General features: G+C 53.3%; 2 protein-coding genes across 2 annotated transcripts in view; both read right to left on the bottom strand.

Moving 5' to 3' along the window:
• Positions 1-390: 390 nt before the first annotated feature.
• Positions 391-8,444, bottom strand: CLEC19A (C-type lectin domain containing 19A; the record flags this gene model as incomplete). The annotated part of the gene is made up of 5 exons (XM_082006704.1): positions 391-470; positions 1,250-1,382; positions 2,100-2,193; positions 2,667-2,832; positions 8,354-8,444. 5 exons carry the CDS (start codon positions 8,442-8,444, stop codon positions 391-393), a joined length of 564 nt encoding a protein of 187 aa, XP_081862830.1.
• A 5,071-nt stretch (positions 8,445-13,515) lies between these two features.
• The window catches only part of SYT17 (synaptotagmin 17), a gene marked incomplete at its 5' end in the record, with an annotated part of 38,683 nt that continues 24,884 nt past the window's right edge, over positions 13,516-27,314 (bottom strand). The window contains one exon of the mRNA XM_082006903.1: positions 13,516-13,829. Within this exon, the coding sequence (XP_081863029.1) occupies positions 13,633-13,829 (197 nt within the window). The 3' untranslated portion in view covers positions 13,516-13,632. The remainder of the gene's footprint in view (positions 13,830-27,314) is intronic.

Below are 27,314 nucleotides of genomic sequence, written 5' to 3'. Positions count from 1 at the left end.
AGAAAACAGCACTTTTCCTCCGCTCTTCACAGGTCAACAGGCAAAATCATTTCCTACACACGGCTATTTTTTTGTGCTAATGGTTTGGCGTATTGATAAAATCACGGGTTTCCTCCAATGCGCTGCCATAGTTGATCTGGAACCCAAAGTTCAGGCTCGGGGGGCTCCTTCGCTGTTTAACGCAGCTCCCACCACCATTCGCCTGTGGGGAGGGTGAGCGCTGGCTTCGTCCCCCCAGTGCTCCCGGGAGGGACTTCTGCAGCTGGGTCTGGCTGGGGATGCCGAGCAGCTCCGCGGCTCTCGCCGCCCGTGCCACGTCCCGGCTGCTCTTCCCCGGCACGGCTGGAGAGGTGACCCAAAACGAGGGGGGCGCGGGCAGCGCCGGCAGCCTCAGTCCAGGGCCAGCGAGGGGATCTTGCAGACGAAGGGGAAGGCTCTGCCACAGGCGTTGTCATTCCAGGACCGCAGTGCTACCCCCCGAAAAAACAAGGCGTTAGCCAAAAAAAGGTGCAAGGAGGTAACCACACACCGCCCTTGGGATGGGACCTCCCGCCATTGCATGAGGCTTTCCCTGGATGTGCTTCCATCTGGGCAGCTCCCAGCCATGCCCCCTCCCAGCATCCCCATCCCAGTCCTGGGGATGCTGGCAGGGATGCCTGATCCTGGCTCAAACGTGGCAGCGGGGAGGCAGCTGCAAACACACCCCCGTACCCACAAAATATCAACAGGTCGTGTGTGGACGGGGCATTTAGGCGTGTCCAAGAGGTCTGGATACAGCTGAATGGTCTCACTGGAAATGAAGGTGGGAGTGTTGCACAGGCAGGGTCTTGCCCCTCTTTGGTGAGATGCCCCCGGCCTGAGCAAGGAAGGGAAATGCTGGCGAACTGATGGGTGTTTCCACCAGCTGCATGTGGGTGGGGAAAAGGGAAAATTTGACCTTTGGCTAAATTCAATAATTCTTCACAGTGGATGATGCTCCCCGCCCGACACGGCTGTGGGAGAGGGAGATGGGCTGTGAGCGGAGGGAAAGCAAGCCTGTGTGTGTGCGCGCACGCGTAGGCATGTACGTGGTGAAAGAGAGAATACATCCCTTCTCTGCAAAGAAAAAAAGAAAGTAGTAATAAAAAATTAAAATGCAAACCTCCAGCCTGCCAGCAACCTCTTCAGAAAAGCACAAGCCGCAGTGGAATGGATTTGTTTACATGCAAATACGACTTAATGTGCCCTTGACCCCCAGTGTGGCACTCACCGCTGCTGTGCCTGTACCAGATCTGCACGCAGTCCTCCTCCTCCGGGATGGAGTGGATCCCGTCGTCAGGCTGACTACCGTCCCAGTAGTGGTAGTCGTAGGAGGAGCCGTCCGTCCACTCGAAGTGACCCTCCTGGCGCAGGGCGAGCGGAGAAAGGCAGCGATCGCAGAGCCCCTTTGCAGGGGCGGGGTGTCCCGCTGCCGTGCAGCCCCTCTCCCCCGCCCCAGCCCAGTGCCACGCAGCCCGGGCACGTGGGGAGAGGCCGTCACCGCTCAGCAAAGGCCAAACAGCACGTTGGGGTTGTACAACTGAAAACTTACGCTGGAAAGCCCCAGCATTCGCAGCGTTTGCACCAGAAATTACACCCATAAATTTTTTCACACACCCACCTAATTCTGTGTTCCTTTTCCTGTTTCTTTTCCATTCCCTTCCCACTATCTATGGAATGGGACTGTTCTCCTGATGGTCTTGATTTTTCTTAGTTACATATTAGCCTATATATTTCCAACATGTCATCTTTGAAAAATTGCAGAGTATCACAAGAAAGCAATGAAGCTTTGTGATTTTTCATGTCGGAGACGTTTTCAGTTTATTTGCTCTTCTTGGACCAGCAGTACAATATTAGTAATCATTAATCTATTAATTCTAGTAACACTTTTCTTTTGAAAACAGACTGGAGGGGATGAAATGACAACTTTCCCTTGTGCGCTGCACAACAGACCCTACGCCACCACCGGATCAATGGGGCTAAAAGGAGAGAAGAAGAAAACCAAGTGGCTCTCCAGGGGGAAAAGGCAGGGAAGTGAATTCTTCCAAGCGATTCCCTGTGTGATTATGGGGAGCTCTCACCTGCCGCAGGTCGTTGAGCCCTGTCCAGATGTCAGTGGGGATGCCCGGCACGCGGCTGTTCACCAGGTCGTACACGAAGACATTTTCTTCCCAGCTGGCAAAACAGAGCAACACGGAGCCGCTGAGGGGGGGAGTCAGGCAAACGGGCAGGCATGCCCCTAAGCACTCACCCTACGGCATGGCCAAATGGGTCCCCCTCTCCTAATTGCTGTTGATTACTTTCTGTGCAAGAGGCGTGTACCGTAGAGCTGGGGGAAAGGAAGCAGGGAAAAAGCCCGTGTCATCCTGTTATGTTTCTACCCCTTTTTCAAAAGAGTGACGTTTGGGGGAATTTACGGAATGCTCCATCAGTTTTCCTGCCAGCCCAGGAAAAGGCATTTTTTCACGTTGGCTTTGCGTGCGCAGTGCGTCAGACCTGCCCCGCTCGCTGCTGCAGAGGGATGCTCAGGCTGGGACATGAGCCTGCAGCTGGCACGGAGGCTGTGCCATGGGAATGGGACTTCGTCCCCATTTTCCTTCTTCCCCAGACGGTGCCAGGGCGGGATGACAAGTTTCTGCGCTCCTCACCTGTGGATGGAGGCCAGCTTGGCTGATCTGATGCCAATGGAGAACTCGGCGCAATAGAGGTCCGCTTCAGCCCAGGTTTTGTTGATGGGGAAGTACCGGTAGCAATGGCCTTCGTACTCTGTCCAGAAGAGAGGGCAGGAGTAGGCGTGGACGGGCTCCGGCAAGGCTGGGGGCAGAGCAGAGGACATCCGGCAGCCGAGGGCGAGGCGGCGCGGCCGGGCAGGCGCGCGGGCAGCCGCGCAGGCGGTGGAGGCAGCAGCACCCAGCCCTGCTCCCCCACCTCACCCAGGCAAATAACTACCAAATACGTGGGCGCGGAAAACTACTGTCGTTAGAAGCCGTACAAAAGTTTGCAGAAGCCAAAACACGTTTTGCAAAAGCTGTGGGTTTCTCAGTTTTAGCATCTGCCTAAATCAGGAGGGGCTTTTCAAGCCAGTTTAACATTGCTTTAGGCAGAAGGTGCTTAAAATAAAAGCACTGACTTTTGCAACTGGGGAAACCGCGATAAGGGCTCCTCGCATCCGTCAGGCACCACCGGAGCCGCCGTGCTGGGATGGGAGCTGACAGCCGGGGGCTGCAGGCTTATGGCCGCACTCTGGCCTCCTGCAAGGCCAGCTCGCACCTCCTTCCCCCGAGCAAACCCCCTCCCCACGTCCCCGGGCCCGGACGCGGCCGTGCACGTACGCACTCCGGCCCCACCGATGGCCGGGCGAGGCTCGTGCCGCCGGGAGCGGTGCCAGCCTATCTGCCTCCTGCCGCCAGATAAGAGCTGGGGCCTGCGCGGCCGCTCCTCGTCCCTCGCCGCTTCTCAGCGCAGCGGGGAAGCTCCCCCGGGAGAGGCCATTGTGGGGGGCAGGACATATTTCTGGAGCCTGTGCTGTCGCTGCCGTGTAAACGCTGCGGCGGTGTTAACACTCCTCTCCGACCTCGTCCACGTCACGGTCCCCCGTCATGCGCGGGGAGAACGCAGCACATGCGCACAACACGCTGCCCAAGGCGTAAGCCCCAAATCTTGCAGCACATGGGCTTAATTCTCTTAGCTGCTGGGTTTTGAGCCTCGGGGAATTGCCGGCTCCCCCAGAGCCGGTTCCCGCATCCCCGGGCGGTCCCGGTCTGGGGTCAGCGCTGCTGTGGCAGCGTGGGGGGAGCGCGGAGTTATGGCAGGCAGCAGATGCCAGGAAACTATCCAAGCAGGTAACAGGCTCAAGCCCGGAGAGGTCAGGCCGGTGCTGCAGGGCCGCCGGTACCGGGCGCCGCTGCCAGCGGCAGCCCCGGGCCCAGGCGCGGCGCGGGGAGGGGGAGAGGCTGGGTGAGTTCAAAGCATCTGCAGGAGTGTTGGCGAAGCAGCGACCTTCCCCGCGCCAGCGCTGGCAGCTCCGCGCGCTAATGTCACGTTAGCTCTTTCCACGCGGGATCTCTGCCAGCCAGCCCCCGGTCCCTCCGGGCACGCTGCCTTCCCCGGCGACGAAGCACAAATGCAAAGAGCCTTCTTCCCTCCCGAGCAAGGCGCAGAGGCCGAGCCCCACAGAGCTGTCGCCCCATCGCCTCGGGCCCCCCGACTGCTCCCTCCTGAGGAGCCATGGCTGGGAGCGGCTCTGCCGCCCACAGCAGCAACCCCGCCAAGAGCAGCGAGGGGCTCTGCCGTCCTCGTCGGCACGAGGAACGGGCTGCGGAGGCAGAAGATGGGGCACGCTGGGCTGGAAACAAGGAGCAGCTTTATGGGAGCGTGGCCAAGCCACAGCCAGCACAGTGGCAAGGCAGGACCCAGCTCTCTGATTCACACCCACCCACCCTCGCGGCTGGAAAACCTTTAGAATAGCCCTAAAAAATGCAAATTGTTGCTACTGTAGCAATAAAGCAGAAGGACCAGGAATGCCGAGAGCAGATGCGATCTCCTGGGAGCCAAGCCCTCCTCCCCACATGGCGCCAGCCAGGGGTCCATGTCCCCACTGAAAGCGAAGCAGAGCAAGGGCAGGGGGTCAAACCCATGGGACGAGACTTCGGCTTCACCACTGGGTCACGGATGAGGCATGTCCCCCATCCCGGGACAGGGCTGGGCGCTGGTCCCAGCCCGCAGCGACTGCAGGTTGCTGCTCCCTCCTGCCGAGGGCACCCCGGGGGTCCGCGGCAGACAGGCACCGCCAGCCCCCCCAGCAGCTGGGATTTTATTATAGAGGCTGTGAAGCGCCTTGGCGAACTCCTCACCTCTAGCAGCACGGTGCCAAAATTCACAGGACTTAACCCAGCAGCATCCCTGGAAAACAGGGGCCCTTCACTCCCAAGTGCTAATTGCAGCGGGCGTCCCGGCGCCCTGGCTCCAAGCCAGGTCCGTCAGCACCCCGATTGCCCGGGAAAATCACCCTCGTTTTGTTCAGGGCAGCCGAAACCGCGTCAGAGATGGAGACAGTCCTTCTTTGTTATTCCATACTGCTTCCCATTAGGTAGCATTAATTTGACGAGCTTCAGCGAACCAGAGGTGCCTGAAGGAATTTAAGGTTAAATATACCGAAAAGGAAAATATGGGAGGTCAGTGTTTAATTAGCATCTTTTCTGCTAGGTCAGGATCAGAGGCTTTGGCAGTCTCTCTGGAGGACAACTATTGCTCCCAGTTTTACAGGCAGGAACATCTGGGGCTATTGCTTTTATCTGGGCTCTTTGGGGGCTATTTTTAGCAGGAAGGCCCTAAGAAGTGGGATATATTGTTGGGAGCATATGAGCTCATTCATGACTCTGTAGGAAAACCTCATAACCCAAGGCAGCAGCTGCTGACGCTATTTTGATCTAGAAGGGGAAGTATTTTGAGGTTATTTAGACCAGATCCTCACTTTTAAGCTCCCCAGCAAAACATCAGCCCCAGCATCATCGGCTCCTCCGCACAGGGCAGGAGCAGCACAGCCACTGCCCCTGGGACGAGGGCTCCTGCCAACACCAAGTCACTTCATCTGTTTGTCCCCAAATTCCTGGTGAAAAATGATGGCAGGGATCCTTCCTCCCTTTGCTTATCTACAGAGCAGCAGATTTGAGGTCAGGACCGTGTTTTAACGCAACACCAGCAAAATAAATAGTTGACAAAATTCATATCAGGCAGATGTTACTAACTCAGAAAAGCTGGAAAACAAGAATTTTGGGTCAGAAACAGAGTTTTGTGCTCTCTGGATTTGTTTCTGTGCCAACAAAGCTGAAGCCTTTTTATTTATTAGCTGAGACCCACTGCAGAACCGCCAGGAAAATCTCTTGTCAAAATCTTGCAGAAGCTGGCACTGCTCTGCCAAAAAGTTTCACTTCCCCAAGTGGCCAGTTTCCAACTAGAAATAATTAATTGAGAAAACCCCAGCCAGCTTCACGAGGTTTTTTACTCCAGGATGCTACCAAGAAAGATAAAATACCAACTGCATGACTCCCACTGACTCAGCCCGCGAAGAGCAGGTTTTTTCCTGAACAGCTTCATCCCAAGGTGCAATGTTGCCCCACTTCCAGTGATCCACAGATTTGAGATACGAAGCTTGGGGCTAGCACACGGTCGGCAAGAGATGCCCATGCGAGGAAGACTCCTGGGGGGGCTGGAGCTCCATCAAAGGGTTTCGGACAGAGGATTGGATCAGATCAGTGGGGGCAGAAGACGCTGCGCTTGCTGCAGAGCACTGAAGGGCTCCATTTCATCAACAGCTGGTGACTTACCAAAAGCTTAGAGACATTACAAGACACCTCACTGAAAGGCATGGTCTGGAAACACCGCCCTTGGCACACCCATAAGCTAATGCTGCTGTCTGACCTGAAAAAGCAAGCGAACCTCTTCAGCTCTTGGCAAGCAGCTGGGTTTGGAGAGCGTCCATCAACACCCAAGAGACTCGTCTGAAGTTGATGCCAACAGAGAATAGCTGAGGAGATCCCCGTGGCTTGCAGGGCTGGATGCTTCCCAGGGCAGAGCTGCCCGTGGAGCCCCTCCGCTGGTGCCCGAGGGCTGCGGTGCCAAGAGCGAGGGATGGGGAGTGCTCCCCAGCCAGTGATCGGAGCTGGGGCTCAGGACCAGCGTCCCGGCGCTCGCTGACGCCCAGTGACCTCTTACCAGCTCGGGGCCACGGGGCGGGCCAGCAGCATGGCTTCACCCCACATTGGTGCTGCCGGAGCAGTGGCCGGTTATAGCAGCTGGGTGAGACAACAGGGCTGGGACAGGGAAGCCCCAGTACCCCCAGGACGGCTTCAGCAGAGGCAGCCTGTGGCGAGGCTGGGGGGTTCAAAGTGCCAGCTGAACCAGACCTCCATCCCACCACAGCCTTGACACATCCACCAGCCCATGTCCTCTTTATTGAATAAACACAAAGAATAAGCATTAAAAAGCGGATTTAGTGGGCAGGAGCCCATAGCAGGGGCTAAGACGGTGCTACTGTGCGAAGCTGAGATGCCTCAGGTCACCCGTGGCTTTAGGAGCATGTCCTTAAGCCTTGACACCACAGTCATTATGGACAAACAACCCCACCTTCATGAGATTTGCAATATTTGTCTTTCATTAACAGAGGAAAAAGTCTCACACTTAGCGTCCACCTTCAAAAAATAAGATCCTGGGAGGGTTTTTGGTCTCTGTGTGTCTGGGGATGTATGGAGCCAGAGGGGATGATATCCACTGGTGGACATGAAGATCGTTTAATAACAGAGCAATATTTTACACGCTCTGAAGTATTTTTTTAAATTTGTGTGTTACAAATTTCCATCTAAAATTTTAAACCAGTTGAAGCACGTTGGAAGCGACATCCTTTCACACAGAGGGCCCTGCTTTTCTAAATCCTGTGACAAAACCAAGCTGGTTTTACAGCTTCAAATCTGCTGCCATGTACGTTTGGAGTCGTGAGGCTACAGCAGCCGCCGGCACCAGCCCTCCTGCAGCCAGCACTAACAGATAGGAGATATCTTGCTTTTTTTTCCCCCTCCCTAATTAGTTATGGCTAAGCTCCCACGGATTAGGCATCTGGCAGGAAAGCTGAGCTCGTGTCAATCCTTTTTCTCACAAACTCACTGAAGAGCACTTTAGGAGTCCCTTTCTGCTCACATTCCCACACAAATCTAACTGGGTGCAAACAAACTTGGAGCAGTGACTCTCACTCACACCAGCCCCATGAAAAAGTATGCAAGAACCTGAAGTGACATACAGCAGCCACCATCACCACCAGCTCAGAAAAAAAAGGGGGAATAAGGAGGAATCACTTATTTGTGGCCACTTTTCACATGCAGTAAGTATGAATAAATAAATAGGGAGCCACGGTGGTGTGTCCCCCCGTCCTGCCGGGCTGCGTGGCTGCAGTCCTGCACTGTCAGGCGTGTGCTCCCGGGCAGTTACTTCTGCCCACTGCCCCTGCCGTCCACGCCAGACCCACGGCAGGGACGGCTGAAGGTCCACGGCATCGTGCCACGCGAGCTGAAGGCGAACGCACAGCCTCTTACCCACAGAAACAAAGCCAGCCGGAGACAGCTTCAACATCCCGGCAGGGAGAGACCGGGGCTGCTCTTGCCACGTCCCCCCCAGCGAAGAAGAAAGTTGATTTCAAGGAAAGTCAGAGATTTCTGGAGCAGTTGGAGGAACGGGAAAGCCAGCTGCCGACCCTGCAGGAGGTACGCGCTCTCCCCTCCCTGCTAAAGCCGCCGCAGTTTAAGGTTACCTTCACCCCGAGTCGCAATCAACGCTTTGCACTCACCTTGGCTGATCTTTATGTTTGTCTGGGGGAAAGCCTGGGCGGCGAGCAAGGTCGCGGAGAGGAGCGCCCACACGTCCCACCCGGTGCCCATGGCCAGGGAGGGAGGACGGGGTGCTCCCCCGGCTCCGCAGGCAGCCGGTGGCAGGGGTCACTGCTCGGCCCGGGACCTCCCGGCTGTGCCAGGGAGGCTGCTGGCGTGGCGGTGGATATAGGCGCTGTGTGCTGCTCCCTCCCCCAAAAGCAGCGGCTCTCCCAGTGACATGCACCTCCCCACCCGCCGCCAGCTGAGCCCCGGCGTGCTCGTTGCATCGCCCCCCCCGGCGGAACCTGCGCCCAGACCTTTGCCCCCGGCCCCGCTTGGGGGGTGCACGTCTCCTCCCAGCGAGCCGAGGAAATCCCTTACCTACCCCCCAGTTGCTTCCCCGAGACATTATTTTGTGTCCCAGCTTTAGCACTGCCCAGCCGCCCTGTGCCGCCCTTGCCCTGCAGGGATGCCCACAGGCATGGGGGCTGACCTTTACTTTGGGGTGCCTGAAAAAGGTGCCCCTCTGCCAGCTGCGCAGGCCGGCAGCCCTCCAGGCACAGGGCGGAGTTCTCAGCTGGAAGGCGAGGGCTGTGTTAACGCAGTGGGTTTGGGGAGCGGGCAGAGGGGGGTCCCCGCGGCTGCCGGGGAGCACTGCCCTGTGCGAGGCTTTGTGCAGCCCGCAAGCGTGGGGTTTAACCCATTACTGCCCCATTTTCTGCTTGGGTTTTGTTGTTTTGGTTTGGTTTTTTTAAACCAGGGAAAGGCAACGCTTTCACACGCTACAACAGCCTGGAAAGGGAAACCACCAGCTGTGCCAGGGAGTCCAAGGCTGTTTCAGGAGCTCACGCTATGCCCATCTGCCAAGTCCGTGCCGAGTCCATGCAGTCCTGTAACAGCAGAAAACCTTCAGCATCAGGCAGCAGTCAGTATTATTAACAGTCACATTTATCTAGGATGTCTCATTTCTGTGGTCAAGATTTTTTTGGAAATAAACTTCAGATTTTTAAAAAATACTGTATAAAGTCCTTCTTTAGCTGTTGCACTGGTAAGGGGAACAGATAGGCACAACTACTAATCCTGCTCCATTTCCAATTTATTGCCTTAAATCAGTATTGAATGAACTGCTTAGGAACACACCCAATGCTATTCCTTTTTGTTCTCAGCTACAGATGAAAATTTTCAGCATTTTCTGGGACTTCAGTTGGGATGACTTGTTTTTACAGGCAAGAATCAAATAGAAACAATTTGGGGTGACACAAAGCTTTCAGTACAGTAAAGCATGCAGCCTTGCTCCAGAGACAGTAACTCATTCAATCAACTTTCATATATCAAATTTTCTTTGCATTAAATAAAACCTTTTAAGAAAACTCCCCCCCCCCCCCACCATTTGCAGTTCCATACATTGATCTGAAACTATTTGGCTCAAGGAAAAGCCTACTGATCTACCAGACCACTGAAAAAGAAGGAATTCAGAGCAGTAGAAGCCAAGGCATGCCTTCTCCCGTAGCTGTGTGCCATCCCCAGATAAAGCCAGCGTTACAAGCAATTCTCAGCAAGCTACAGAACAAAACTCTTGGAGCACATTAATCTACTCCCAAAGCACAAATATTTATGCTTACAGAGGGAGCAGAGATCCAGAACAACTTTAATCCCGTTTCTAACAACGGGCCCACCGCAGCAGCAGCTCCCCGCCAGCGCAGGCAGCGGCGCCGAGCCCCCGCGCCGCCCCGAGCCGGCGGCTCCATGCCCGGCGCGGCAGCCGGGCGCCAGCTTTGCTCCCAGCACCGGGAAAGCACGCGCACGCTGCGCGCGCAGGCCCGGCTGGAGCGGAAGCTGCGCTTCGGGTTACCTTCCGATTTCACCTGCTGGATGCCGCCCCAGGAGCGCACCCACGTCTCGTTTACTCAGCCCTTCTGCTCCCCTCCATCCCCACGATGTTTTCTGGTTGCTCTCCAGGCCAGGAGCTCCTCAAGGAGCTTCAGTCCTGCTTTTATTGACCTTTCCTCAGGGCTCCCGTGCCAAGTTTTGGCAGTGTAGGTACGTGACAGCCCCCTCCCTGTGAAACAGAGACCTCATGGCTCCAAGGACGGACTCACGGGCAAGAGTGCCTTCTGTTAGCGGTTCATCCCCAGGGCCTGAGCAAAGCACGTGGCAGGTCTCAGGCCAGCTTCCGCGGATGCCCAGGGCTCATGCTGCTTCCCGTAGACCCCACGTGGAAGAAAATGAACGCTGATGGCAGCAACTGCTGAAACCACTGCCCCTTGTCTGAGTTTTGAGTTACAGGAAGAGATCAGCCTCCTGCGGCACGTGTTTGCCCAGGACACCCCGTGAGCTCCCGCTCCACCTTGATTTATTGAGGAGATGAACAGGGGAAGAAAGCCAGAGAAGAGAGATTTGCTATCAACCTCGCTGCAGGACAGAGGAGGAATTTCACCTTGTAGAGAGGCAGGTTAGAATGGAAACCCACCATCCACCACATGCCCACGGACAGCCCTGTGGCAACCCCGTCCCCCTCACTTTGTGCTGCCAGCGTACAGCAGCTGCGCTGGAGAGCAGCGGGAGCTACGCGCAGTGGTCCGTAAGACGCGAGGGCCTTCACCAGGGGACAGCGTGCACGACCGCACCAAGGGTAAGCCCCTACCTGCGTTCACCTTCGGCCACAGCAACTGGGCGATGGTTCGGCAACAAAGTCACTGAGGCCTTTTTTGCCTTCCTCCATCCAAGGCCATGATACACTTGGCCCGGGAGCAGGGTGTCTGTGCTGCTCCTCTCCCCGAGCTGCTGAGATAGATTCTGGATGAAGAGAGGAGACAACATCTCTTGTAGCCTCCTTTTATGCTTTGCATTCCCTCCTCCATGACGGCAGGGCCACCGTATCAGACTTGGCTGTCACATGAAGAGCGTGCACAGGTACGCTTGGAGCACAGAAGGAAATGAACACCCATGACTCCACGTAAACCAGAGCAGGTCCCAGACTGAAGGTGTGCTGCAGGGACACTGGTATCAGAGTTACAACACAGTCCTTCATGCTGGAGTACAAGCACCGTGGACCGCAGCAAGGACTGCTGACCAACACACCGACATCGGCCCCAACAAGCACAAAGCTTTTTTTTCTTTTGAAGACTCACCTGTCCCTCACTGTACCAGCCAAACAACAAACGGCTGTGAAATAGGTGAATACACATGTATTGTTTTCTTTTTAAAAATCAAACTACTAAAAGCACGGGAGGTAAGAGGCGTTCATTCTGGGCTGCAGTTGACGAACAGAGGGGAGGGAGATGACTGCCGCCTGCCCCACAGCGCGCCAGCTCCAGACCGGCACCACTCTGACCTCCAGGTTCATAGTGGCCACAAGCGAAGGCAAAGCTTCCCGCAGCACCCAGCCCAAGTCCCTGCCCCAAACATCTTCATTTTGCTCAAGGCGACTCTCCCGCTTCCAGTGAAAGGGGACTTTGCTGTGAGCCAGGGCAGATGGAGAGCACGTTGGTTTGCTCCTCTCCCAAGCAGCCATGGGGACCCTGGGGACCGCTCTGCACCGCGGGGTGCCTGGAGGGGGAGCGGGCCACGGGCCGAGGCCACTGCAGGAGCCACAAGCTACTGCCCAGCAGTTTCGCAGGTGACCTAGGGAGCAGGATGCAGCCAGAGCCCGGGGCCCTTCCCCACCTCCTCTGTCTGATCACGGCAGCGCTGAAGTGGCGGCAGAGCCAACCCATCCGTAACACCCCGAGCCTCTCCAGGCCAGCACAGATAAACACCGCTGAAGAGAGAACAGACCCTTCCTTCTCTAAAACGAAGGCAAGGAAAGACAATAAATCATGAACCAGGCCCAGCCCTCTTCACGGCAATGTCCTCCTTGCTCGATTTCTTGAATATCTTCTGTAAGCAAGACAGAGATTTTTATGCAGTCTCAATGTTGATAAATGGAGGAATAAAAAAAATAGTAATAACTTGGGGCCCACTCCCACAAAGAACCAAGACCCAGAGCTCAGTGCAGAGCTTTTGACACATCCGACCCCCAGTGCGTTGGGTGTCTTCTAGATGGGAGACACGCACAACCAGACCAACAGACGTGGCTCGTTCTCCTGACCGATCTCCATCAGCAGGTCCCCAGTTTCTCTAAAATTACTCCTGGTTCATCTGCAGTTAGTAACAAGGGAGTAAACACCAACATTTTGGCTTTCCTCGTGCCATAAGCATAACTGATGGAACTCAGCACAAAGCTGAATTCTGATAACAAGTATCACCCCAATCTACATGGCACAATTAAATAGAATTTTATTTTCAATAAATATACAATCTGCATCATACCAGACAATATGCTGTGAAAAAATAAAATGTACAGAAGCAACCAACAGGACAGCTTGACCGTAGCTAAGTTCACTTGGTGACCTGGAAAACTACCTGGGTTAACACACACAACACAGAAAGAGCCACTGCAGTCTGAGAGAGAATTAAAATTGTGTATTTTGGGTCATCTTAACTGCAAAAGTCCCCGTAGGTTTCTTTTGCACAACACAGGTTTGAAAAGACATGAGCTGGCCTTCCTGGTACAAATGCTATTGGAAATGTTTACATTGCTATATCATCACTGTATCTACTTGACACACACAGACTGCTATCGAGAGTGGCAGGTCTCACCGCTGACGTGACATCGGATTCGTTTGACGCGGGGCTGCACAGCCACACATGTGCCCCAGCACACAAATGCGCGCGTACGTACTAACAGGAGCTTAATTCTGTTAAAACTAGTACAAGGACAAAACTGGAGTCAGAATCGATTTCACCACAGGTTCTACCATTTAAAAAAATATTCTAGCCTAATTACCACATTCACCAACGAGAGCACACGGGTACTTATATCTCCAAGAGGATGAGCCATGGATTTGGACTGGAAGGACAGCAGAGGCAACTCCCAACTCTTCCACCCACTCAGCGCTTCCCACGGCACCTCCATGCGCAGCCCACGCCGCCCAGCCACGCACTCCGCTGCACAGGATGCAAACAGCCGAGCGGTGCCAGGTGCGAGCAGCGAGAGGGCCGGCCGGCCGGGCCGCTGGTGGCCCCAGGGGAATGGCCAGGACCCGGTGGGACACAGTTCGCAGAGGCCAGCATGGCTGGTTGGGTGCCGGCAGCTGCTTCAATCCAACGGAGCTGCTGTGGGGTGTGTGTATGGTGTGAGGTGGGGTGTTTTGGTCAGTGGTTTATTTTTTTTCCTCGTCCGCCTGCTTGGTCTGGCTGCTGTTAGTCCCCCACCTCATGTTACCTCCAGGGACGCCGGCGAGACGCGGTCGCACTCCTCCCGGGACCGCAGGCTGTGCCACTGCTCCACGGCCGTCCGGTGTGCGTTGAGCATCCGGCGCCAGTGGTTGGACTCGGGGGCACCCGTCGAGTACTGCCCGATCACGATCCTCCCGATGAAGTCGTTGCTGCTCTTCACGTTGTGCCCGTACACTGGGGAAAACGGAAACAGAGACCGGTCAAGGCAAAAACATCGCTCGTCCACCCGGAGCCCCGTCCCCGGAAAGCCACACGTCCTGCCAAAGCCCCCTCGTGCAGCACGCCAGACACCGGCGTTTTTGGCATATGACTCCGCACCTCAAAAAAGTCAGAGACCGAATCAGGAGTTTGGAAGGAATAAGATAAGCTGTACTACAGACTGAAATACAATCCAAATAAACAGGACACAAATCCACAATTATCATGGTATTTAGCAAGAATAGGTGAAGCAGAATCATAGAATGGTTTGGGCTGGAAAGGACCTTAAAGATGACCTAGTTCCAACCCTCCTGCCATAAGCAGGGACGCCTTCCACTAGACCAGGTTCCCCAAAGCCCCATCCAACCTGGCCTTGAAGTAGAATTACATTGTGTAAAGAAATGCCGAAAGCTCTGCCCGGCCATCGTGAAATGATGAAAGCAGCCAAACAGCCCACATCTACTTAAGTGAACAAGCAGCATATCTCAAAACTGTCCTCCAAATGCAAGCGTTCACGCACCGTTCCAGTGCTAATCGGTAGCTTCCCTGACTCGGAGACAGGAATCACACACGTACGTGCTGCCAGCGGGATGTTTATACAGAAACGACTTGCCGTAACGATCGCTGCAGCTACTCCGCTAAAGTCCAGGAAAGCAGCCGAGGGAGAGACGTCAACCCAGCGCCCCGTCCTTCGGCTGAGCCCAGTCTCCTGGAACAAAACATCGCAGACAGCAGCAAACCCTAATGATGGACCTGATCCCAGGAAAGGCTGCGTGCTGCCACCGGACAGGAGCAAAAGCACTTTGTGTTCTGCAAACGGAAGCCTTGCATCGCCTCATTAGAAAGTTGAACAAAAGGTCTGTGCAAGCTGAAGCCAGAATATCCATGGGCACTGGCTGGAATATTAAGGATTAAAAAATCTCCTCAGGAAAGAGAGGGATTTTTAAGAACAAATGTCTGGCAGGGACTCCAAATCCACCCAGGCTTGTGCAGCAAGAGCAAGTTCAAAGGGGGACCGCAGCCTGGCGTGGAGCTGCCAGCCTGGCATGGAGCTGCCCGCCCGGCGTGGAGCTGCCAGCCTGGCGTGGAGCCAGCAGCACCAGCTCTCCGGGGCTGCTGGAAACCAGCGCTGGCAGCAAAGCTGCAGCTGGGATCCCTGGCGGCAGCACCACCCGACGCAGTGCGCACCCTTCCAGGCAGGCAGGACACCGAGCACTAAGCGCTCGACTCCATTTTTAGCCATGCATCTTTGCCAAGGCTGTGCATTTCCTATTATAATATATCCCACAGTTAATTAGTATTATTCTAACGCGCTACTCGGTATCTCTACCATCTCCATACTCTGCGAAGGCTGCTACCAGCTACGGCACCAGTATGGGCTCTTGCTCTGGGTGACTCAGGTGCCACCTGCCAGTGCAGTCCCAAAATAAAGCTGCACATGGATACATCTTACTTTATACCTTTCGACAGCTCTGCCACAGAGTTTATGGGCAGAGATGCTTCTTCATATCAAACTACCCAGGGTTATATTTAGTAACAGCAAACCTTCAAATGTCCCAATCATTTCTCCAAATAATCGCACTAAAAAAAAAAAAATTACACAGCAACTCAGAGCATTGCAAGTCTACAGCTAAAAATTAACTGGGGGTACATCTTCCCCTTAGGAAGACCACATGTCTCCTGCTTGTTACCATCAGTTATCCAGGGGTGATGCCATCAGCTCTCTGCGACGTGCTGCCGAGGAAATGTCCCTATCAAGAGACCAGGCTGGTGTTATTCGGAAAGGCCACCTTTCGAGGATGCGGTGAAGAATTTTAAGCCATCCATCTCCAACTAGTACACAGTCTGCCAGAGTTATTAACGAGTTCTCCTACAAGGCAATGGCTCACAAGTGTAGCTAGCATGGCTATGCTACATGTCCTGCCATGATCTATTATCCTAGAGAAAACAAATATTGTGATGAAATCACATAGAAGCATCCCCCAAATCAAATGCCTCCCTAACTTTTTATATAGGATTTTTTTCCTTTTTTCTTTTTCTCATTCTTTTTTTCAAGAATCAAAGAAGGAGCAGGCTAATCCTGGGAGACAATACCAAGTAATTTAAACCAAGAAGTCTTAAAGGCCATCAATTAATCACAGTATAAATTAACAGTGGGGAGGTACCCCAGGCATACCAATTCTTCAGAAATAATCCATGCCAGGATTGTAAAATGAGTAGGTGTGCTCACTAAGGGGACCTGTTATTTTACTGTTGATCCGAGTATTTTGAATTCTTACAAAGCACCTCACTAATCTCATTGTGTCAGGTAATTAGCATGTTGATTCCTTTAGGGTATTAATGGGCTAATTATACAAGCATTCTTGCTTCTACCGTTAACTAGTTTAGATGGCACAGAGGTAGACTTACTGCTGAAGAACAGGGAAGACATTTTCCAAGGCCAAATGCTTATTCACGCAGACGGTAAGAGGCGACACTAGATTCGACCTCATGTTTACAAACTCGCAGCTTCACCACAGCAGCTTTCTCAAAAGACGAGAGATCTCTGCGTGCCAAAAATTCAGCTTCACTCACCAGTTCAGGAGCCTTTAAAACTCAAGGACGTGCCTTTCTCGGGGGCTAATTGCTTTATTCCACTCTTAAAACGGCCAGTATTTGCCGAGCAAATTTGCGGATGGTTGAGGAGCGCAGCGCTGCGGCGGGGACCTTGCCCAGGAGAAGGTGCTGAAGTGAGCGTCGCGAAAATAAGCCCTTTTCTTTGCTCCCGTTCAGGAGCGCGATTTTCGCTGCTGCTGCCAGCGGCTCCTCCCGGGGCAGCGCGGGAAGGCAAACTGCCGGAGGCCCAGAGCCCAGGCGCGAAGCCGAAGCAGCGGCCGGCTGTGCGCCGGCGCTCGCTGCAGCGGGCCGGGCCGGCCTGGCGCGGGGCGGGGGGCAGCTCTCCGCAGACCCCTCCCCGGCGGCAGCGATCGCTTCTCCTCGCAAACAGATGAGGAGCCGTCTCCTGGAGCGCCGGCAGGCAGGCGCTAGCCATTACGCTTACCACGCCCTGTCCGCTCCCGTCCGACACTCCGGTCCGCGCCAGCGCCCAGCGGAGGCGGGTAAGGTCACACCCTCGAGACGGACCCCGCGGGTACCCGTCCCGCACCGGCCGGCACTCGCGGGGCTCAGACGCACCCCCGAACGGCGGCCGCCGGAGCCTCGAGGCGAGCTGCACGCCCATCCGGGGCTGAAGCTGCCCTGGCTGGACGGGGACCCGCCGCCGCAGCGGGCGCCCGGGGGAGCCCCTTTGCGCGGCGACCCCCCGCAGAGCGGCGGGGGGGCACCAGCCGGGGGGGCAGGCCCTGCCAGAGCCCCTCCGCGTTTTGCCCACGCACGCGTGCAGCGACCCACATTCTACGGCTACAGCCCCACCTGCAGCGAAGCCAACTCCACCCAAGCTCGTGCCTTCAGCCTCGGGAGGAGAAGAGCTCCGGCTCCTTCCGTTCAGCCGCTTCCGCAACCAGCCGAGGTGCAGAAGCCCCTGCGGTCCAGCCCCGGGGACAGCAGCTGGGCGCCGCGCCACGCTCCGCGCCCGCGTTACAGCGCAAGTGGACTGGGCCCTATTCCCCGACAGCTGAGGATCCCCTCCCAGAGTCTGAAGGGAGCTCAGAGGAGATTTAAGATTAAATCTGCTCTTGGCCGCAAAAAAACCCAGTATCTCCGTGGAGCTGCTCAGGAGCAGAAAATGAGGTAATTATCATTTGGGGTTTTCAGACTGATCCAGACTCTGGTTATGGACAGGTACAACACTGCTTTCCATTTAAGAAACTATTTTCCTGACAGAAACTACACACCTGATCTCATGAGGTTTTTCCACCATCGCAGCAATTTACACGATAGCAACATCCATTTCCAGGCCAACACAGAGCAAAAGGCAATTAAGGAAGCAGAGGTCAAACCAATTCCTTCTGCAGCTGCTCTCTACTGAGGGATGCATTTGGAAACAGAAAGGCTTCTTTTAAAAAAATCTCTTTATAATAGAAATGCTGAAATATAAAAGAAAATCAGGTTCACTCATGTCCATTAAAAGGGTTGAATCCTTGAGGATGTGCAACGTGATGTAAATAAAACATTTTTATGTTACATACTTACTGATACAGCGCTCCTAAATGATCCACATCAAACTGATGGGGGCCTGGGTACTACATGAAACTCTTCTTCGGGGTAGGGGCCCATGTCCCCCATGGGACTCCTGTGCAGGAGGGGCGGCTGGGTCGCACCCCCAGCCTGGCTGCCGTGCTCCCTGCAGAGCTGAGCAGCACGGCACGGGGGGTACCTGGCATTGTAGAGTCCAGAGCTGCATCCCAGGGGTGGCAAGGACTGCCGGGAGATGTGATGGGGACTTGGAGCTCCAACATTTGGCTCCAGGTGCAACTCCAGCCTTGGCTTTCCCTTGTCTCCCTCCAACGTTGGTCACGTAGAATTGCTTTTCACCGACTGATGGCTTTACTTGTCGCTACACAATCTGGCACTCGCCGCTGACCCATCAGCCCAGGCACCAGATCCAGCCAAAACACCCTTTACCTTCCCCTCCTCTACACTGAGACTTGCAAACCAGGTACTTGTGAAGAGCATACCTGCAAAGTAATCGTGATTTATGACTTATGTGCAATAGTAGTATTTAAGCTGGCATTTCAAATATTAATTCATCCTTTGATTGAACATATTAGCAAGCTTGAAGTGACCAGGAAGGAGCACTAATGCAGAATATTTCCTTAAGCTAACTTCAAGGCTATCAGTACCACTTATGTGATGGGGGACAAGCTTTACGCAGAAGCACCTTGCTCAGCTGGGGTCACAAACCACCTGCATCTCCTGTAAATCCTCTGCCAGACGTGCCCAGCAGTTACTGAGCAGTTATGGCCATGCTGCACGGCTGAGTACGGCCGCACAGCACCTCTGCTGCTGCCTGCAGCTGCTGGAGCATCTACTGCAGCCTCTCCAGGAGTAATGGGCAGAGAAATCTCAGCGCACCGGAGCGGGTGGGCTCTGGCACAAATAATTTGACTCTTCTTCAGTCACCTACATCAGCTACCCACAATGCGATTAAAACCATTTAACTCAGAGAGAAGAAAAATAACAAGCAGAAATGTGCCTGTTTTTCATCTGCCTTCTTACTCCGGCTAGACAGCAGAACATCTTCACCCAGTTTATACTAGCTTGCCATTAGCTTATTTACAGCACACCACCTCTTAACAAATTGCCTCAAAGGTTTTGGTTTTTTTTTCTTTTTAAATGCAATTTGATTGCATCCTGCGTATTTTAAAAGGCCATAAATAACTGAGGACCCCTCGGTGCAGCTCACATGCACTCCTCCGACACATGATGTTGCAGCACAACACACCAGCCAGCGCGATTAGAGCCAGCCTGCCACGGCCGGGGGCTTTTCCAGCACAGCCGACAGCCACAGCAACCAGCTCCCCCGTGGAAGAAACCCCAAGGAACTAGAGGACCCTGACCTTTTCCGTTCCACTACAGGATAAAGCTATTCAATCTAAATAATAAAAATCCAGATTCATTTTTATATCTGTTCTAGAGGAGATTATTGGGTGCCTGGGTCAATCATCAGGCATGAAAGTCATTAAAAAAAAAGTCCTACCCACTATTATATACCTGCAATCGCTGTTGCCACAGCCTGCAAAAGTTTCATCTGATACCCTTGGCCCACCAGCCTAGGAACTCAATAAGCGCCTACACGGCAACTACTCTCCCTGCGGGGGCCCGGCGGCACGGCACACCTCACCCCGCAGCCCAGGGACGCGGCCGCAGCCCGGCAGCCCTGCTTGCCACGGCCGGCGTGGGGCTGCACCCCGCAAAACTTACACCCAGAAACCTTCGTCGGGCCTGCGGCGTCCTGCTCCGGTGGCCACATCGCACGCTGCGCCCAGCTGCATCCTTGGATTACAGCCAAAGCAGGGGAAAAGGGAAAAATAAGCAAAGACGTGGCTGCACAGGGGCAATGGAGCGGCAGAGTCTCCCCGAGGACACAGGTCTCACGAGACCATGAGGTCTCTCTGGCAGGAACCACAATCCCGTTAGCCCTGACCCATCGACGCTCCCTGCCCTTCCCTCCCTTTAGGGCTCGGCACGGTCTCAAAAAGTGCCCTCTTCCACGTGCCTGTCCCCCTCACACAGGTAACGCCTCGTGCCCCATCCTCTGCGGGTAGAAACCAGCGCTCAGCCTTAGCTATGCTGGCCGCTGCGCTCTGCCGTCAGCCAGTGGGTCTGAGCTGCCAGGTTAAGCGGGTCTGAAAACTACTTCTGAACTGCTTGACATCAATATTAAAAAGCTGTTTAGCACAAAGAGGGGGCTAGGAGCAGGCAGCCGCGGGATTAATGATGTGCTCTGCAAAGGTCAAAGGTACAGACCAAATTCTGCCCTTGGCTCCTTCAGCGTGGCCGGTAATATTGAGTAGAGAGGACAGAAAAGCACAGGAGAAGATGCAGGGTTTCACATTTATCACTTTAATCTCCATCAGGCTCCGATGCACACATAAAACTCACTTCCCAGCATCTCCTCCGTCAGGCTGCTCCCTGCAATTTCCCAGAGGGAACTGGAACTGCTCGAGTGCGTGGCTGAATGCTGGCCATGCACAAACCCACCACCGCTCCCGCGTCCAGCTGCTGCTCCACGTGGGAGAACACCACCACACCAAGGAAACTCTCTTTCGAAGAGAAGAACTCTATTTCCCTCCTCGTCCTCCTGCAAGGGCGGCCCCCACGCTCTGGCTGGGGCAGCCTGGGAAGGGGACCCTGTGGATGCGCCCGGTGCCGTGCTGGGGGTCTGGCCTCGGGAAGGGAGAGGAAAATCCCATAGGAGAGAGCAGGGACCCGGGGAGCAGGGGAAATGCAAATGCACAGGTGTGTCTTGCAGCGGTCTCAAGGACATGCAGGGATGACACCTTATGAAATTATCTGATCGGGAAGAACCGGAATAGCAGAGGGATGCATCTATTGCAACAGCCCAGCAGATACTGAAAAGCATATCTACAGCTGGCTTTTTGCACCTCCAGTTCTTCTCTCTGTTTTTTTTTTTTTTAAAGCTGCATCTTAATTCTCTGCACTGTGGGCTCCAGATCCAACAAAACACATGAATGGCTTCATGCATATTTATACACCTGACACGAACGCACTCCAACACCGACGCCATACGGCGCCTGCAAACAGAGGCTGGGATGGCCACGCAGGAGGGGCAGCTTCTGCTGGCACATTCATGTGTCTCCTCCGATGGCCACGGGGCCAGGCACAGGCGTTTCATCTCACTCTACCACCCAGAGCAGCTACTGCCACCGAGATTTCTCCTCATTTGATACACAGAAAGATTATGGCCTTATGAGACGTTTCAACAATTTCTTTCACCACGGCATGAGTAAAACAAGATGAAATGCCAAGGCTGAGAGAGGCATGACACTGCTTAAATTAATGGGCTTAGCAAAACGAGCAAGCGCAGATCATCAGCCTGGAGAGAGGAGGGTTTGCTCCTTTCTTTAGGAGAAAAAGACTCCTGAAAAATTCCAGAGCGCTCCAGAACAATCAGTTTCTGCCGTGTCTGCAATCAGGTACGGACTCCGAAGCTGCACATGACTTATTAACAAAGTCCGTCCACTTGAAGGGTCTAATTCTGCCTTCTAAGCAAGCAACAGATTGCCTCAGGAAGCATCAGCATCTTGTTGCTCTCACCAGGATTAATAGCATTTCACTCCTCGTTAAAGCAGCGAGCCTGCTGCAAAAAGCCAAATCCATCCCTGGAGCATCTTCCCCGAGCGGCCCTAACCCAGAGGCGACACCAGGCAGGATCGGGGCTCAGCACCTCCAACCGGCCCTTGCCGCCTGCTCTGCCGGCGCCTGCTCCAGGCTGACCAACCGCTCCTGTCGTGGAGACCGGGAAGCCACAGGTGGGGAACTGGAGGATGGAGAGCAACAGGGACCTTCCCCCTCCCGGAAGGGTCTCGAAGCCCATGTGTCATTCCCGCTGCGGAGAGGCTCTGCCGGGCAGGGCGGTCTCCAGGAGGCCAAGGTCTCCCACTGCCAGCACATCTCCCCACAGCCCTCTCCCATCACCCCAAGAGCAGATGTCCTCACAAGACCTGCCGGGTCACCTCCTGCGGCCACAGGACCTGGAGCAGAGCAGCCGGGACCGAGGGAGGCACCGGCCAGGAGCATTCTGCTCTCCCCAGACCCGAGCACGGACCATATGGCGTCTGGCGCATAAATGCATGAAGTATTTTATAACGCCAGACACAAAGGCCAAATTCTGATCTAAATTAAACAGGTATAAACCCCAAGAAAATCCAGTGCTGATACCAATTTTCGGGTTTTTTCTCCCCTTTGGCTAAGATAGGATTACACAGGTTTAAGCACAGATTAGATTCTGCTTCTGAGCTCCAGATACGTATAATATACAGACAGTCCAATGCTTCAGAAACACACGCCTAATAGACAACAAGAAACAATTTTGTAGCAGCAAGTTGCCTAATTATCTATCCATCGAGGAGATGTTACAGTGCCCAACATGATAGCATTTCAAAACAGAAACCACTTCTTCCTCCTGCGTTCCAGCATGGGAGAAAAAACAGTTTCATTTGCCTCATGTATTAGTGGAGATCCCCTCTCCCCTTACAGGTGTGCAAAACACAAAGTGCCTGAATATTTTTTTGTAGGAAAGAAAAAGCAATAGTAGAAAGAGATGAGCATCTGAAGCAGCAAGTCAAAATGTAGATATGTAATGACCCCAAACACATCATGGTTTCTACCCCTGCAAAGGGGTACCTAAAGATGATGCTGGCATCTGAAGGTCATGCTTTCACACAGCCAGGCAAAATTCAGGTGTATTTCTGGAGAAGCCTGAGGTCAAAACCATTATCAGCCTTCAACCTGCTCAGCTGATTGGGACATTTGGAAATCAGCCTGTTAATTAAAAAAACACTACTGAAAAGCCTCGCTATCTCTGCATCACATCCATAGGACTTTTACAAATCACGTGCAGCACAGGCAAACACCAAAAGCATCGCCTTTTCTCCAACATCTGCACCACAAGTCTGACCACCATAGCTGATGGGGAAAAAACAAATAGCTTTAAGGTCTGAAGAGCTTCAGCCGTCTTCTCCTCAACCAGGACTCAAGCCAACAGGAGACCCAACTTTAGGAGTCTACCAGAGTGAACCCTAGTTAGTTTTCTTTCCAGCTGCGATGGGTAAGTGTGGGTGCGTGAGCTGTAAGCCTTTGGCACAGCAGTTTGCCCCTCTGCTTAACCTGGGCTCACTTGCAGGGTGGGAGTCTGGAGCGGACGACCACCTCCAGCTTTGGCCCATCTCCATACAGCCCTTTCTGCCAGGTCAGGCATCTCCACCATCTCCCCACCATCTCCACCACCACCGGCTGCCCCAGAAACTCTGTCATGTGGATCAAGAGCACCCCAAAACATTTTCTAGCACACATCCAAAAAATGCTCATTAGAAAACATACAAAACCAAACAGTCTGTGCCAGAGCATCTCCATCACCCGCGGGAGCGAAGGGCGACAGCGGGCCAGCGCTGTGCTCACCACGGGCTGCCTGTGCCATTAGCGACCGTTTACTCCAGATACAGAAACATGCCAAAACATCCACCTCCAACAAGAAGTCAGGATTTCAAGGAAGACCCAGTTCCTCTCCTCTCAAGCTGCAATGCCACAAAAGGAATGAATATGCTCAAACAGGCAGTATTTCTTCAAAAAGAAGGTATTTCAGTGAAAACTACCCAGAACTACACCATTAGCAACACACACCAATGACAGGTTTTTTTCCTCTAAGAATTCAAACTTCATTAAACAGTCCTTAAATTTTCCCAAAGGCCAAGGGAAAGAGAAAATGAGCCAACAGAGGAACCAGGTGTATTACTAGTGAACAGCAATCTGTTCTAACCAAGTACTGCCTATTAACTGGAAGTTGATTACAGCCGTGGGATAAAGCATCAAAGTGATCTGGGGGCCTGAAGACATTGTTGTTACAGCACTTGGTGCACGGAGACGCTTGATGGTATTGTCAGCACCCCTCTGCAGCAGCCTTTGAAACCGCGCGTGTAGGTGTGCAAAGTCTCACTGTTCAACAACGTTCCCTCGGGAACTCAAATACTTACAAAAATAAATTTTTAAAAAGGTCCTAAATCATTATAGAAAACAGGGACATAGTCCACTTTTAAAACACACTGAAGAGTAAGAGAATCTCATAAAAAATCCTACGAATGGTTCAGAAGAGGGAGTGCCTGTGAGCTGCCTCCTCAGCCAGTAGTTATGACGGAGATCTCACCAGTGATGCGCACATCAAGGACATCTCTCCATCAACAAGCAAACCCTGCCCCAGTGCTTGCCTCTCCTGGGCAGAGCACCCTGTCCTGCTGGAGCCATGGCCACCTTTCACACGGGAACAGCGCAGTGGGACGGGCCCCACCACCGCTCTCCATCAGCCACCATCAGCCTCGGTGCTCGTCCCAGCTACGCTCCTGACCAGGTCAGGTGGCAAAGCAGGTTTTCCCTCTGCAGTTGCACAGACAGTACCCAGAGCACAAAAATGATTCTTCCCTCTTTGGGGACCCTGCTTGTTTCACAAACCCTAAAGCTCCTGTCATCTAAACATGTACAAGAGCTTATTTAGATGGAGAGAGACACACAGAGTCACCACGGGACCTCGGGGAGGTACATATTCCCTAACCGTGAGCACTGAAGGTTGTATTTTTTATGGCAAGAGATCAAAAGATGTTAACGAGTCACCAAGATGCGGTTTGTCACCAAGCGCTGGTGGTTTTTATTGGGCCATCTGGGCTTTATTGCAGCGCAAACAGCATCACCAACGATTGTTATTAACAACATTATAATCATTAACAAAATACCACAGTGTTCAGATTTCAGGTGTCGCCTCACCTCCTGCTGCGCAGCCCAGGCTTTCCAAAGGTCAGGCTGGGATTTAGAGGACAGCCTGCCCAAAATCCATCAGCGGGGAGAGTGCGGTGCCTCTGGGTGCCCAGCACCCAGGCCTCCCAAGCACAGAGGCTGCAGTTGCACCACAAATATCCTTTTTTCTGCTTGGAAATGACCTCAGGCAGCAGCTGACAGCCCTGCTGCTGGGTCAAACTCCACCTTCCCTTACCATGGGACAAAGAATAATTAACACCTGTGTTCACAGGTATACGTGGTTAGGAGAACATTCCATCATTTAAAGCCTGCCCCATTTCTCTGCCAGAGGCGAGTCCATGACTTGCTGCACTTGAGCAGAAGATGGCATGTGCGGGGTGCATGTCAAGTTGCCAAAAAACCAAAAGAGGAAAAGAACGACCCAAAAAAATGCATTTCTGTCACAGTATGTACATGGATACTCATTACCTAGACAACATGTTTGATAGAGCACATTAAAAATCACACATCTTCTCCACTAGCTGTTTCCTCACTCATCGTCTTTTTTCTGTCGGGACATTAGACTTGCTGTGAGTATCACTGGCTTTCCTGGGTTTAGCCTCTTTTGGTGAGAAGCTGTGAACAGACAATACTTGCAGCAGCGATCCTGACCCTGGTTGCCGCCTCCACCTGAGTTCATCCCACCTCATTTTGGGCACTGAGTTAGTGACAGCTCCAGTAAGCATCTGCGGTAGGAAGAGACGGGGAGGCAGAAAGACAGCTTGTACGAGGCGTCCTGCACCAATGTGGAAGGCGATGCATTTTGGCCTGAAAATGCCCATAACTTAGTGCTGAATCCTAGTGTGCTTAAGGAGGAGGAAAGATCTAAGAACCGGCCCAACAGCCCCCAAATCTCGGCTAACAAAGAGTTCACGCCGTGCACCTCATCTTGGAGGCACCCACTGCCTGTCTCTTAGTCCGGCTGCGCTCCAACCCTGCGCACGGTCCGAAGTCCAGCTCTCCAGAGCACCGCCCAGAAAGCAGGGAGCAGAGCGATGCTCTACAGAAAACCATCCATCCAGTCACAGCACAATGCTGCACAAATTCTTAATCAAACCCAGGCAGTTTGATGCAACAGGCACATGAGAAAAACACACAGGGGAAAAAAAAAATTAACCTTACTTTGTCTAGATAGTGCCTCACTTTGCAGCGTGGTACCAGCCACTCGGAGGGAGCCAGGAGCCTCAGCTGACAGAAACTGGCACGGCTCCACTGCTTTCCAGTGAAGCCAAGCCAATGTAAAGACAGCTGCAGACTGGGTCCAAAATATGAAGCCACAAAAAAGGTTCCTTTAAATTACTGAAGATATACTCACTTCTGGCTCCCATCACTGCTTTTACAGCTCGCTCCCCATTCAAAGCATTGTCACCCACCCTTCAAGCAGGATTATTTCCTTTTCAATCGGACTTTGAATCAACAGCAAATTTAATTAACTGACCTAATGGACTAGAGCTGTGGATTGAAAAAAATAAGAAATAAAAAACAACCTCTGCAAAACAGACAACAGAAAGAACCAGCACTGCAGCCAAAAAAACCGCAAAAAAAATGTGCCTTATGCACCTGCTTTGTAGAGATGCAAAATAATAAAAAGATCCTCACGTTGCAAGGTACGGCTTCTCCATGCTGGCAACCATTTGGTCTCTACTGTCTTTTAACAGATCATCCCAAAGCCCTTTACAAGCTTTTAAGCTGTACAATACTCTAACGTGCCAAGAAGGCAGCTATATGGGGAATACCACCATCCTCATCCCAGAACTTCATCCAAGCTGCATACTGATACTCGTTTTATTAAAACCTCATAGATGCACACAAGAAGAAGCTGGTGCTGCACTCCCTGTTGGGGACACGCTTCCACCACACCTGGAGCATCTCCACCACTTAGGTGAACACTGAACGTGGAGAATCTTCACCACCACCACGTCCCCTGAACCACCTCACTCCTGTGACACCGCAGATGCCTGTGCAGGAGTCCCGATTCAAAGGTCCTTGCGAGAAGACGGGCTCTTGGCTCCTCCAACAACAACAGGCAGTGGAGGCACCGGGCCAGCAAAAGACTGCACACACAACAACATGACCAACACCTCCGGCTCCAGCTATATATTTGCTACACAAACCACGTATCTGAAACAACGGGGTCCCCACCACAGCAGCAGCAGCAAGCCCAACGATGCCCGCAGCAACGCTGTGCCCGAGCCGTGCGTCACCCTGAGGGCAGCCACGAGAACCTGGCCCTGCCGCTCCTTCCCAGCTCCGGAGCTGCTGGTGACATTTCTGGCCTGGGGTTATTTATTGCAACGTTCAAAGCAAGCAACACGTCGCTTAGAAAGTGAAGCGCCACTTAAAAGGCACGCCACTGAAATCCGACTGCATTACATACGATTATAAATCAGCTAACTTCCCACTGAGTTATTTGAGAACGCATCCATTTGCACAGAAAAAAAGAATCAAACATCCACTCATTAATGTTAACTTCATCAGCCGTGGCAAGGAGTGGTG

Source organism: Phaethon aethereus (genome assembly GCF_964289735.1).
Source record: "Phaethon aethereus genome assembly, chromosome: 15".
NCBI classification, from domain to species: Eukaryota; Metazoa; Chordata; class Aves; order Phaethontiformes; family Phaethontidae; genus Phaethon; species Phaethon aethereus.
Note: the sequence above shows the minus strand (reverse complement) of the source record. Positions and strands in the feature narration are given on the sequence as shown.